The sequence below is a fragment of the Babylonia areolata genome, chromosome 21 (genome assembly GCF_041734735.1).
Source record: "Babylonia areolata isolate BAREFJ2019XMU chromosome 21, ASM4173473v1, whole genome shotgun sequence".
Taxonomy (NCBI): domain Eukaryota; kingdom Metazoa; phylum Mollusca; class Gastropoda; order Neogastropoda; family Buccinidae; genus Babylonia; species Babylonia areolata.
Window position 1 is genome coordinate 26,252,775 of NC_134896.1, and position 15,000 is coordinate 26,267,774.

The following is a 15,000-nucleotide window of genomic DNA, read 5'->3' on the forward strand; positions in this document are numbered from 1 at the left end:
AGGCCACAGACTTTGAGACTGTTTTGTCTATACTGATGGTGATGGAGGAGAGTTCACTGTATTTGTATTGTGACATTTTCATATTATACACACAGAAAACAACAAGAACAACAAACAGCTTGTGCTCATCTTCACCCACCATCACCACCACCCTCCCTCCTTTTCCTATGATGACGAAGATACCGCCGGCACTTACAACACCAACCACCACCACCACCGTGACAAGGACCCCGCCACGCCGTGAACTGAAAGGTCCGACGGATGACCCCGCCCACGACCATGACCTCTTGGGGGTGGGGTCACCCGGTGACAGGGTCAAGGGTCATGGGCGGCAAGACATCAAAGAGGACGAAGCCGGTGACACGTGGCAGGTAGGCAGGTAGGTAGGTAGGTAGGTCCCTGATCAGAACAAACACAGCTCAGTGACAACAGCCCCCACACAGGTGTGGTGGTGTCAGGTGTGATGCCCACTGCTATACCCCGCATCGTCATCCTACCACGTCGTCCCTTTTGTATCAGCTGGGTGTGTCTTTCCTTCTGGCCTTGACGGCAGAAAAAGGGTTTTGTGTTTTCTTTGACACATATTAAGCTCGGAGGAGGTAAAAGTATCATCTGTGTGTGTGTGTGTGTGTGTGTGTGTGTGTGTGTGTGTGTGTGTGACCTTGGATTTCCCATTCCTAACAGCACGTTTTGTTCGTTCGGGACAGAACCCCAACATACCCCCCCATTCCCCCCTTTTTTATACACATGCGGTGGAATGCGCGCACTCACACACACACACACACACACACACACACACACACACACACACACACATATATATATATATATATAGATAGATAGATAGATAGATACATAGATATATGGATCAGTCCACCCTGTGACGTGTCCTCGAAAATGAAATCTGAAGTATAGGGACGGGTCTCCTCTGGTGCATGGCCTCACAGCATAGCAGCGAGCTTTATCATACTGACAACCCCCCCCCCCCCATCCACACCCTCTGTGGACTGCTGGCTACAGGAGTGTGGGCGTGGTCGTGCAGGGTGACGCAGCTAAAGATACAGCAATTAGGTACGTGGGAAGAACGCCGAGTACGGAAGATATTATGGCTTCAGCGGGGTCACTGAACAAAACCCACTTCATTATTATAGATAAACACATTCATTATAAACAAATAAATAAATGAATAAATAAATAAACCGACTGATAAATAAATAAATAAACAGGCATATATATAAATAGAAAGATAGATAGACAGATAGATAGATAGATAGAAAGATTCGATAGACCGACAGATAGATAAATAGAGAGATAGATAGACAGATAGATATAAAGATTCGATAGATGGACAGATAGATAAATAGAAAGATAGATATAGATAGATAGATGGATAGAGAGAGAGAGATAAATAGATAGATAGATACATAGATAGATAGATAGATAGATAATACAAGAAAAATTAAGAAACCAAACTCGGAAGACATGACGCGCTTCCTATTCTCATCTATGGACCACAGACCCCATGCCTGTTCACTCTTTAAAAAAATAATAATTAAAAAAGGCAGAAAGATAAAGAAAAGACAAGATTTTTTAACTGAAGAAAAAGAAAAAGAAGAAGAATCTGATCCTGAGCAGGTCTGGGTGTGGATCCCGAGTCGCCACAATTGAGAAGAGCAGCTGGTTCTCTGTGCGCTGCTCTACGGGCGCAACAGCCGAGTGGTTAAAGAGTTGGACTGTCAATCTGAGGGTCCCGGGTTCGAATCACGGTGACGGCGCCTGGTGGGTAAAGGGTGGAGATTTTTACGATCTCCCAGGTCAACATATGTGCAGACCTGCTAGTGCCTGAACCCCCTTAAGATCAAATACGCACGCTAAAGATCCTGTAATCCATGTCAGTGTTCGGTGGGTTATGGAAACAAGAACATACCCAGCATGCACACCCCCGAAAACGGAGTATGGCTGCCTACATGGCGGGGTAAAAACGGTCATACGCGTAAATGCCCACTCGTGTGCATACGGGTGAACGTGGGAGTTGCAGCCCACGAACGCAGAAGAAGAAGGAGGATCAGAGTTTTCCTCCGGTGACAGGTGAGTCACGCCCTCAGTTAAAACCAGTGTCGGGATTAAATCGGGCGGGGCCTGTACTGTGACGACGATCTGTTTCTTTCCTGCGTTCATCGGAGTGCATTTATTGTGTACCGTGTGCACCTTGATGAGTCGTTGTTTGTTGTTGTTTTTGCTTTAAGTTGTTGTTGTTGTTTTGGGGGGGTGTGTGTCAAAGGATGCTGATTCAATTGTTTCCCAAAGAAAATGAAAACTGCGAGGGCATTGTTTCATTAGGAACAAAAGCAACACAAAAACAACTCGTCAATATGAAAAGGATGATGGTTTGTTTGTTTTTCTGAATCCTTAATTCGTCGCTTTCTTTGTTTTGTTTGTTATGAATGTATCATTTAATAAAAATCCTTTCAGCTTCAAACAAACTGGTCGCGAATATGTCTGCGTGCATTGCTTGCACGTGTGTGTGTGTGTGTGTGTGTGTGTGTGTGTGTGTGTGTGTGTGTGTGTGTGTGTGAAAGTTCTTTCTCTTTTGAGTCTCATGTATCAGTATCTCTGTGTAGTCACATTTTTCTTGTTTCTCGTTTTACGTTCAGTTTCATGCACTGATATTCTCAAGTTCTGTACGACTTTCAACAGTACTCTTCTTCTTCTTCTTTCACTGAGCGGCCGGTCCCATGATTCAGTATCTATTGCATTCAAATTCAACGGAACTCTACCTTTTTTTTTTTTTTTTTTTTTTTTTTTACCTTCCTTTCTTTTCTTCAGAGTCCCGTTTCCTTGTACTGTTCAAGTGTACTGACGTTACCCCTGTGGGTTGTGTTGTGTTGTGTTGTGGTGTAGTGTGGTGTGGTGTGTGTTGCCTGTTCTGGGCGTGGTGCAATCATCGTTTGAAAAAAAAACATCGTTTATCTGTGACGCGAACGCACGCCTAAGTTCCCCAAGCCTTCTTCAACACGTTCAGCCAAAAAGGATTGTTCGGCCAGACGCATGGGCGCCAGGAATTCAATAGCGGTTTTACTCACCTACACCTCCCCGCCACCCACCTCACCTCACCTCCGCACCCCACCCCCTCCTTCCTGTACCCCAACCCACCGTTTCATTTCAGTCCTTCCCGCCCTCCCTCCCTTCCCCAGTTCTTTCTTTACAACATTAAAATACAGCTTCTGAGTCAGACAGGAAAAAAGGACCGGGGATTTTGGTGATTCTCTTCTCTGTGTTCTTTTTCTTTCCGACGTGATCTGTCAAAAAGGCCAGCAATAATAAATAATCTATCTATCTTCTAGTCGGTGTGAATAATTATAAATGTCTGTGTGTCTACCTTGTCTGTCTGTCACACACACACGCAAATGGATAAAATGAATCAGTCAGCTTGTGTTCTTGTAGCTAGTTTTACATCCAATCTACACACACACACACACACACACACACACACACACACACACCAACAACAAACAGTACCTGACAAACACCCCGAGTAAAAACTGAGATATCACGCATGCGCGACTGCACCCATTGAAGATAGACGTCAACGAGTATGCCTGTACGTATGTCTTTAAGTATACACTCACGAGCACGAGGCCACTCCCAGGGAAAGATGGGTTCAAACAAAACGCCGACTTCCATTCATAAACTCCAGTAACCCGCACAGAAAGCAGGGAGGACAGGAGGGTGGTGTGGAGAGGGGGGGGGGAGGGAGGGTCGAGGGAGGTGTGTGTGGAGGGTGGGGCTGAGGTGGGAATAGGGGTTCGTTCCGGGTCACCAGGAACCGGATCCACCCGATTTTTTTTTTTTTTAACGGGTGTTTCCTTTCGGGGGGTGGGGGGTGTGGCCACATCACACAACGAAAGTCACCCACCCAAGCAGTGAAGCCGTCACACAACAACTCTCAGCATCGGAATACAAGAAAGTGAGGTAAAAGAATTAGAGAGAAAAAGATAAAAGAAAATAAATCATAGGGAAAGAAGGAGGGATCTGTAGATGGATGGATACAAGAAAGAGAGAAAGAAAGAAAGAATGAATGGATGAATGAGTTAGTGAGAAGGGAAAGCAGATGAATGAGTTAGTGAGAAGGGAAAGCAGATGAATGAGTTAGTGAGAAGGGAAAGCAGATGAACGAGTTAGTGAGAAGAGAAAGTAGATGAATGAGTTAGTGAGAAGAGAAAGCAGATGAATGAGTTAGTGAGAAGGGAAAGCAGATGAACGAGTTAGTGAGAAGGGAAAGCAGATGAACGAGTTAGTGAGAAGAGAAAGCAGATGAATGAGTTAGTGAGAAGAGAAAGCAGATGAAAACGCAAGAAAGAAAGAAAAGGGGGACGGAGGAAAGAAAAAAAAAACTAACCAAGGAAGGAAAGGGAGTTTTGCTATGTATCTAGACTTATATGAACCAATAAAACGAAGAAAAGGGAAATAGAGAAAGGCTCACACATGTATACACAAAAGGGCAAAGAAAGACAGAAAAGACACGCACACGCTTGCGCGCGTGCACACACACACACACACACACACACACACACACACACACACACACACACTAACGGTAAACACACACACACACAGAGAGAGAGGGGGGGCCCCAAGGTTAGTTGGATTCAATCCAAGTCGTGATGGGACCATTTACATACAGGGCGGGCGTCGCCAACATGTGCTCCAGAATACATTATGATTACTGTTCTAAGCTCATTTCTTTTTCTTCTTCTTCTTCTTCTTTTTCTTTTTTGTTTTTCTCTCTCTGTTTCGTATTTTTTAAAGAATGATTTTAAAGATAAGGACTGTTGACAAGAATACAGAAAGATTTGGGCGATGAAAGGACGCTTAAACTTGTACGCACGCACGCACACCCACACACATCGACACTGGCACACTCACATACACAAACGCGCGCGCGCGCGCGCACACACACACACACACACACACACACACACACACACACACACACACACACACAGGGTTTTAACGCAAACAGCCTGACGGGGACACATCGCCAGAGAGATGAGAAATAGAAATAAAAACACTTGCTTTGTAATATCCAGTAAAAGTGCTGTGCATGTCCTTCGCGCACGGGCGCGAGTGTGTGTGTGTGTGTGTGTGTGTGTGTGTATGTGTGTGTGTGTGTGTGTCTGTGTGTCTGTGTGTGTGTGTGTGTGTGTGTGTTTGATACCATTCTCATTCTGCCGTTCCGACCGATTAAGAAAGAACAACTAAAAACAAACACAGAAAATCCATAGAAGGAAATGAAACAGAGGTGGAAAAAGAAGAAGAACGAGAGAGAGAGAGACTGGTACTGAAGAGGAGATACATGTATAGAAGACAGACATAAAAAGCCGCCTCTGAGTGCGTTAGAGAATGCGAGATAATGACAGACAGACAGACAGACAGACAGACAGAGTGACTGAAAGAAAGAGAGTGACAGAGAACAGACAGAAAGAGCGACTCGAGAACGAAAACGAAAGAAAGAGACAGAGACAGGCAGTGAGAGAAATAATACATTTCGGAACAGCAACAAAAATAGAATATATTGTACGTGAAGTCAGGAATACGAACATTTTTAATACCAACATAAAAGTCATTAATTTCCAACAAATACCTACGCTCAAAATGCTAACATAGATCTGATTTTTTTTTTCTCGATAAAATAAAGCAAAAGACAGACGGATGAAAAAGAGAAAAACACTGATCGAAAGACAGAGACAGAACTGGAACAGACATATTTATAACAAGATCCAAACGTACCAATCAACATAATCTAAACATACGTAAAAATTAGAAGAAGAGGAGGAGGAGGAGGAAGAGGAGGAGGAGGAAGAGGAGGAGGAGGAGAAGGAGGATTTTTTTTTTTATCTTGGCGTGCAGAACAAATGTACATAACCATTCAGAACCCAAACCAATGACAAGCCGAAACCAAGCCAAACCAAGGCACACACCCAGTTATACAGCCAAGCTCTGTTCTGTCTCCACACACACACACACACACACAGAGCACGGCCCATCGCACTCTCATCTTAACCAATCCGCGCTGACCGGAAGGAATAGGTACACGTGCTTATCTCCCTTGCTCACGCTTGACCGGATATCCGCCTGGGATCACCATGTACACCAGGCGCATGCTCCAATGGGTCTGGCAGTCAGGCGGTCTTTGGGCGGTGACGACTGAAGGACGGATTGCTGCAAGCTGCTTTTTAAGTGACGTCTGCGTCTGATGTGAAGAGCGGGGGCGACTCTTGAGATCTTTGCCCCGAAGAAATTGGAAAGTGAATGTGTGTGTGTGTGTGTGTGTGTGTGTGTGTGTGTGTGTGTGTGTGTGTGTGTGTGTGTGTGTGTTCGCGCGTATGTGTTTTCATATGTTTATGTGTATGTGTATGTGTGTCTGCATATTTTATTGATATGGACATTGTATGACCAGAATACTAACGTGCCGAAGCATCAAAAAGGAAACCGATTCTTAATTGCTCGATAAAAGTACTGACCAGTGTCGAATATGAATTTATGTTTAATTTCCATTGAAAGAAAGTAAACTTGTACTGTTCATCAAATTTTCAGCTGCAGCTTTAACTTGTATCAAGGGCTGGGCTATGCACAAAAATACATGAACATAGTGATATTAAGATGTATACACACATTCTAATTCATCAAGTTCCAGACTCGATTTTTTTCGGTTTGTTTCGTTGTTGTTTTTTTAGGGGGCCGTGGGGGGTGATTGAGGGGTGGGGGTGGAGAGGCATTTGAAAAAAAAGGATAATTAGAAAGTTGTTAGAACATATTATAAAGATTTTTCTCAGATTCAGAACTCATTAACAGTTAACTTAAAGATCAGCCCATCAACCAACTCGCCGAAAATCAACCAACCAATCAATCAATCTATCAATCAATCAACCAATCAATCAATCATGTCATTAGTCAAACAACCAGCCAGTCAGCCAATCAATCAATCAGTCACATTTACCCCGACCATGCCGACAACAAGGTCCACCTTACCTGTCCGGCTGTATCACAGAGTTGCAGTTGTACAGGTTTGTTATCCACCGTCACCAGTACTGCACACACAACAGAAAGACATGGGTCAGACATGTGGGAAGTGGGCTTCTCACCTCTGCTGTGTAGCGAACAGTGGGTTGGAACACACAGTGTGTGTGGGTGGATGTGGTGAATGTATGAGTGCACGTGTGTGTGGTGGGGGGTGACAGAGAGAGAGAGATAGATAGAAAGAGAGAGAGAGAGTGTGTGTGTGTGTGTGTGTGTGTGTGTGTGTCCAAGTGTGTATACTGTGCTCCTGTTTGAGTGAGACTGTGTCTGTGATTGTATGCACAGTGTGTGATGAGGAACATGTAGACATTAAGTGTTTGTCCGTCTGCTCGCTTATTTGTCGCACGCATGTCTGTCCTGCCACCCCAACACACACACACACACACACACACACACACACACACACACCACACACACACACACACACACACACACACACACACACACACACACACACACACACACACACACACACACACACACACACACACTCCGAGTGGGCTCTCTAATTCAGAGTGTGGTGCGTTTATAATACGAACGTGCCTGCCTCTCCACTTCTCTCTCCGTCACTGTTGGTCTCTTGGTGCACTTATCTGACTCCGCCACTACCCCCCCACTTAGCAGACAGACAAAAGCAGAACGAGCAGGCCAGCCCGAGATGTCAGGACAATGTACACATCAGATACCACCCAGCTTCAGATGCTGCATATGGCTTCCAAAGAGACGGCACACAGCTCAAAGAGAGTTGATGGAGGATCCGTAGGTATACTCACTTTGCTCAGCTTACCAGCCTGAAAGCTGTGAGAGAGATAGACCAGCTCTTGTAGCAAGAGATAAATGACCATGGTACTTGTATGTTTGATACAAGTGCTAACCACACGGACATGTAAAGAGATCGCGCGCTCATTGTTTCTCTCGCTGTGTCTCTGTATCTGACTGTCTCTTTCTGTGTCTCTCTGCCTTTCAAGCTCTGTTACCTTCCTCGCTACAACTGTTCTCCATTAGAACAGCAACATCTTCCGCGATCCCTCCCTCCCCGCCATCATCGTGGTGGTAACCATAACACTGACCTCGAGATGTGAGGGAGAAGTGTGTGTGTGTGTGTGTGTGTGTGTGTGTGTGTGTGTGTGTGTGTTTAGTGTGTGTGTGCGTGTGTGTGTGTGTGTGTGTGTGCGCGCGCGCGTGCGTGCGTGTGTGCGCTTCCTTGCTTGCTTGCTACGCACATACATGTATACATTTGGTGGTAGCGTTTTGTATGTCTGTTTTCAACGCAGAGACTGAAAGACCATCCCTCGCCCTGCTTACGAAGTCAGTACAGCTGACAACATACAAACGCCATTCAGGTTATTTTCAGCTCAGCCCTGCGCAAATCAGTAAAGGCCATTTTAAGGCTGACCAATTTGATACAGATCCGTTCCCCTACCTCGGTGGTCGTGACCTTCGGCCTGAACAACAAGAAGTGATGACCCATGACAATGCCTGTCTACGCCAACAATGAAAGCCTTCACATCCAAAACTGTGAAAACTACCAACGTAGTTTCTGAAAACAGGACACACACACACACACACACACACACACACACACACACACAAGAAACAACAACAACAAACAAAAACAAAACAAAAAAACCGTACCAATGGACCAATAAACATCTGTGACCTACCCGTAGCAAAGGATTAAGAACCGATTTGAAATGTCCACCTTAGTTCCGTTTCCGTTTCATGAAGAAAATGCCGATAAGTAAACAAATAATTCATAACAACAATTGTTATCAAAAAAAAACAAAAAAACCCACCACCACCAAACAAAACACAAAAAGCATAACAACGTTTAAGGGGAGAAGAAGGACACAAGAAACTTTGATAACTGACCAAACAAATACTGTTTTCAACAAACCCCTTTTTTCGTTTCGTTTCCTGGTCGGGAGCATTACCATCGGGCCACCACCACTTCTCCACCTGACCTAGGGTGGTGGCCGGCAGTACAACAAAAGACACTGTCCTCCACGGCTCTCTGGACTGAGTGCACGCGACCTCCCTCCCCTGCCAGTCGATACAAACAAGACGGGTGGGGCGGGGGCAAGGGAGTGGCGGCGGGCGGAAACCACATGAACAACAACAACAACAACAGAAAGAAGAAGAGGAAGAAGAAGAAGAAAGGCAGAGACTCCAGGCAGGACTCCAGTCAGTGGACGGGGACGTGTGTGCCCTCGGTCAGCCCTCCAAAATTACAGGGCTGGAGGATGCCCCTGCCCCGAGCCCACACAGACTGCAGACAAGCAAACCATGCAAAGCCCACTTATCTTCTCCCATCCTGTCTGCCACCACAGACAAGGGAGAGGGGGGAGGAGGAGGAGGAATAAGGAGGAAGATGTGTGTGTGTGTGTGTGTGTGTGTGTGTGTGTGTGTGTGAGGACAGGGGAGGGAAGGGGGCAGGAGGAGAAGAAGAAAGGAAGCGGTGAAGCGGACACTGACATGTCCAGACGGTCCTTTCTTTTGCTCTCGTCCTTCCGTATTGGAGAGGCGGCACCTCCGCCTTCGCTGACCCCCCCCCCCATCCCCACCCCCCACCCTCCCTCCTCCTCCCTGGGTTCCCCCGCACCCTCCTCCACATACACACCAACCTCCCTTCCCCTCGCTGCCTGGATTTCTGGGGGTTCATCAACAAGGACGGTTGTGGACGGACTGAGAAAAGAAAATGTAGGTCTCCACCACCGCCAAAAAAAGATAAAAACCCCAAAAATAAGACATATTCTTATCATGTATAATTCTTCCATGTGAGTAAACAAAAGGGAAGCAAGCAAGCAAGCGCTCGTGTGTGTGTGTGGTCTGGAATGTTACACCATTTCTGACTTGTTTTTGAAAACTCTTGTCAGTAAACGCGAACGGTGAACCAAACTCCAGCTCTCCACCCCTCCCTGCATTAATAAAAACCGGATAAAAATAACCTGCCTCGCCTCCCGATGAAGATTTCTTTGAATAAACCGTAAACCTTTCCACGCCTTCTCTATTAACGGGTCTGGAGTTTGAGTAACCGTGTTTGCTCTGCCATGAGGAAAGGTGATATTGTTTTTACTGCCCCGCGTCAATGAATGATTAAAGAGCCGTGTAAATAACCCAAAATTGCCACCACCAGGTAATGAAAGGTGGAATCCGGTTTGGCGGGCTGACAGTCATGGTCGCTGTCAGCCAGAGCTACCCGGGCAATGAACATACTGGATGGAGTTTATTTGCGTGAGGTAGGCGTCACTGGAAGAAAATGGGTTCATAAAACATTGCCTTGCCACTGATATGTAATTCTGCTGCCACACCGTTTTGCGAGTGTGTAAGGGCGCACGGGGGTGGGGGAGGGGGAAGCTGGGGAGAGGGGTAAAAGATGGGGAGGGGGGAAGAAGGGGTATGGGGCGGGGGGATGTAGAAGATGGAGTTTTTTTTTCGGGGTGGAGTTCGGGGTGTTGGTGGAAATGAAATGATCTGATATATATTGTCAAAACGGATGTGGGGGAAAAAAAACGTACGGAATTTCTCTGTCAGTCTCGTATTATGCACAAGTGCACAGCATAATCGCGCGCACATAGCACACTCAGATGAACAAGAACACCTCCCGCCCCCTCTCCCTCTCTCATGCATATAGAGAGGGAAGAGAGAGTGTGTGAGAGAGATTCACACACACACACACACACACACACACACACACACACACACACACACACACACACACACACACACACAATTTGATATTTATGCATATATATATATATATATATATATATATATATATATATATTAACATACAGAGAGAGACAGAGAGCAGGGGAGAGAAAGGCGCCAGGCACACGACAGAAAGAAACCACAGAACAGGGGACGGCCCACAAGAAGCGGCGTACAGCTCACACAGCTCAGTGGGGGTGCACCCAAAACAATCATCCACACCATTGATCGCTCTGACTCAGCCAAGCAAGAGGAAACAACCCTGGCAAGCTTGCGAAACGACCTGCAGCACAGTACACCAGTGATGATGATGATGATGATAATTTCTCGAGAGTTCCAGCACAGTACACCTGTGATGGTGATGAGAACTCAAGAGTACCTGTAACAAGACGGACGGCCCCTAAAACAATCAGCAGGGGGTTCTCCAACAACCAAGGGGCAGACAGCAGTCTGTCGACAAACACTTACCACCGTCCACACACCCCCCCCCCCCCCTCCCCGCCCCCTCTCTCACTCCCTGTGGAACCAACCCTCCCTCACTCCCAAGTTCTTCAAGCCCAGCAACCAGCCCTGTTGCACAGCGATGTGTCAAAATGTGCCGTTTGCGCGCGCGCGTGTGTGTGTGTGTGTGTGTGTGTGTGTGTGTGCACGTGCAACACGCTACCATCCATGCTCGCGCTATCAGTGTGTGGGCGGTGCAACCAGAAACCTTGTATACACTGTATGGTCGTTCACATCAGGAAGACACAGAGAGCAGACATGCACACCATGCATGTAATAATGTGCGCGACAGAGCAGAAAACGGTGTGGGCGAGGAGAGATTGCATCGTAGGCAGAGAGACGGTGTGGAGAGAGAGGGGGGGTGGGGGGGGGGTAGAGAGAAAGAGAGTGTCTATTATATGTACTGGATGAGAGAGAGGGGGGGGAGTAGAGAGAAAGAGAGTGTGTCTATCATCATCTACTGGATAAGAGAGAGACAGAGACACAGACAGACTGAAGGAAAGAGAAAGACAAGGATGGAAACACGGTGTTTATGAGAGAAAGTGGGGGTGTGTGGGGGGGGGGAGGGGGAGGAGCGGAGGGACAGGCAGTTATCTGTGGCTGACTGCTGCAGACAAAACAAGTCTCCACCCCCCACATCCACCCCTCCTCCCCTCTGTCCTCCTTCACCCCCATCTCACGAAGTGGGGAGGTGGGAAGGGGAGGGAAGAAAAAAAACCTGGAGATCGAGAACGGACGAATATATTCGTTTAAACTGCTTGTCTGGGTTCTCTCTCTCTCTCTCTCTCTCTCTCTCTCTCTCTCTCTCTGCGAGCACGCGTGTGTGTATGTGTGTGTGTGTTCGCGCGCACGCATCGTAATTCGCAAAAAAAAAGATTTAAAAAAGGAAAGAAAAGAAAAAAAGAAGAAATAATTCATGAAAAAAAACAAGCTTCATATCTGTATGCGTGGCTTTCAAAACACACGAAACACTGAACAACACACATGATACATACATTCATACATACATTTATATATATATATATATATATGACAAGGAAACATTATCCGACTCAGCACCTGTGCTATATATAGCAATCCCCCCGTCCCTCCTCCCACCACCACCTCTCCACTTTCCCCTGCCGCTTTCCCCTACACACGCGAACGCACACACACACACACACACACACACACACACAAACACTGACACACACTGAAACACACACACACACACACACACACACACACACACACATCCCTGTCCACACAATTCCCTCTGTCATGCAGCCGGTTTGCTGTCCGCCCGCTACACGGAGAGCTGACACCCAACCATCAAGTTCCGTTTCTTGGGCGACCTCTCCCAGTGTTGGAATTCGTCCCACTTGTCTGCTTGTGTTTAACTGTGGACAGTCGTGTCACTTGTTACGCCTTGGTTGTGATGGTGAGCGCACATAAATCATAACTGAAAATGTGGAACGTTCTTCGTTAGGGGTGAGGCACGGGGGGAGGGGGAGAGAGAGAGTTGTTTGGGGTAAATATAATGGAACATTTTCACTTCTTTTTTTTTTAGCGGGGTGGGGAGGGGTTTGGGGGAGGGGGTGGGGTGGGGGGTAACAGGCGAGTGAGTGTTGGGAGGATCTCTCTCTCTCTCTCTCTCTCTCTCTCTCTCTCTCTGCGTGCGTGTGAGTGAGTGAGAGAGAGAGTGTGTGTGTATGTTTGTGTGTGTATGTTGTGTGTGTGTGTGTGTGTGTGTGTGAGTGTAAGACATAGCGAGAGAAAGAGAGAGAGAGACAGAGAGAGACAGACAGACAGACAGACTGAGGCGAGAAACAGACATGCACAACGTATCACAAACATTTTCATGACTGATTTCATTTCTCCAAACACAACGCATCATAACTTCCCCCCCCCCCCCCCCCCCCCCCACACACACACATACACACATCCTCTTGTTTCCCCGTCGGGTTCCCATAAAAATTTACGTCCCTGACTACACCATTACACATCCCTAGAATACAAACAATCACATCCTGACAGGAAGATGAGAAGAAGAAGAAGGACTAAGTAGAAGGAGAAGGAGAAGAAGAAGAAGAAGATATGAAGAAGAAGATGATGAGAAGAAGTAGATGATGATGATGATGATGATAAGAAGAAGAAGAAGAAGAGGATGAAGATAAAGAAGAAGAAGAAGAAGAAACCCACACGGATGGGTCTACGAGTGCACTTTAATTCAGTCGCTCCCTTCCTCCCGTCGCCCAGCCCACAGTAGCTTTCTTCTTCTTTTTTTTCTTTTTTGCACCACCGGTTGACAGCAACCGCTCCTCACCCCCCCCCCTCCTTCCTTTTGCCCTGGGCGCACACACACACACACACACACACACACACACACACACACACACACACACACACACTCAACACACACACACACACACACACTGTCTTCCCCTCCCGAAGGAGAGCTGATTTGCATAAGACTGTGCAGCAGCCAAGCGAGACGGGAGAGGTGTGGGATCAATCATCGCCCGTCTTACAAAGTACCTGGAAACGTGCCGGTGATTCACCTCTCGCCACTGGGGTTGAATGAATGAACACTTCGCGTCACCTTTCCTCTTTTTTTTTTCTTTTTTTCTTTTTTAATTTCTTTCTGTTCATATGTGTATGTGCGTGCATAGTGTGTGTGAGTGTGTGTGTGTGTGTGTGTGTGTGTGTGTGTGCGCGTGCGTGCGTGTGTGTGTGTCTTGTGTCTTATGTCTTGTGTATGTGTGTTGTTTTTTGTGCGTGTGTGTGTGTGTGTGTGTCTGTGCGTGTGTGTGCATATGTGAGTTTTATCGTGCGTATGCGTGCGTGCGTGCGTGTATGTGTTTGCGTGTGTGTATGCTAGTGCGAGTGCGAGTGCGAGAGAGAGAGAGAGAGAGAGAGAGAGAGAGAGAGAGTTCAATATTAGACTAGACTTTAGGAGCGGAAGCATGCGCGTATACATGTCTGTCTGTCTGCCTGTCTCTTTTCTCTCTCTACCTTGTTGTACATTCATAATTAAAAGCAAGAAAGAAAAAGAAAAGAAAAAAAAAAAAAACAAGCAACAAAATAAACTCTACAAACAATAACGGGCAGACCGCCTGACCACAACGCCTTATTGATTTTTGTCTCCTTCATGCAGACATGGTGAGAGGTTTTAGATACATGTGGCATGGATCAAACCATTCCTTCACAGTCCTCCTCCTCTTCTTCTTCTCCGTCTCCCTTCTCTCCCACTAATCACTCTCCTTCTCTTCTTTGTCTGTTTCACGTTGTCATAGTGCATCCTGTTCTCTGATCCTCTTCCTGCCCCCCACCCCCACCCCGCCACCCCGTTCCCCTCCCCACATTTGAATGTTTTAAACTGTGGAAGGTTTTTAAACTTTGAAAAGCTTGAAGCTTGACCCCCCCCCCCCTCGCCTCCCCGCCTGCCATACCCCCCCCGGCCCCCCCCCCCCCCCACACACACACACACACCCCACCGCCCCTCCATCGCCTCCCCGCCCCAAGACACACACACACACACACACACACACACACACACACACACACACACACACACACACACACTCCCATCTCCGTGTTTTATTATCTTCTCTTTAACACGACTTCTGCATCGTTTTCATCTTTGTCTTTGCCACATTAGCGACCGCCACCGTCCAACCCCATCCCGCTCCCACCCCGCACACACACATACACACACACAGTCACACA

The 15,000-nt window shown here is 46.9% G+C and overlaps 1 protein-coding gene across 1 annotated transcript in view; it reads right to left on the reverse strand.

Moving 5' to 3' along the window:
• LOC143295688 (cell division control protein 42 homolog) overlaps window positions 1–15,000 on the reverse strand; it is a 65,711-nt gene that overhangs the window by 40,224 nt on the left and 10,487 nt on the right. The window contains exon 2 of the mRNA XM_076607309.1: window positions 7,033–7,091. Coding sequence (XP_076463424.1) covers window positions 7,033–7,091 — 59 coding nt within the window. The remainder of the gene's footprint in view (window positions 1–7,032; window positions 7,092–15,000) is intronic.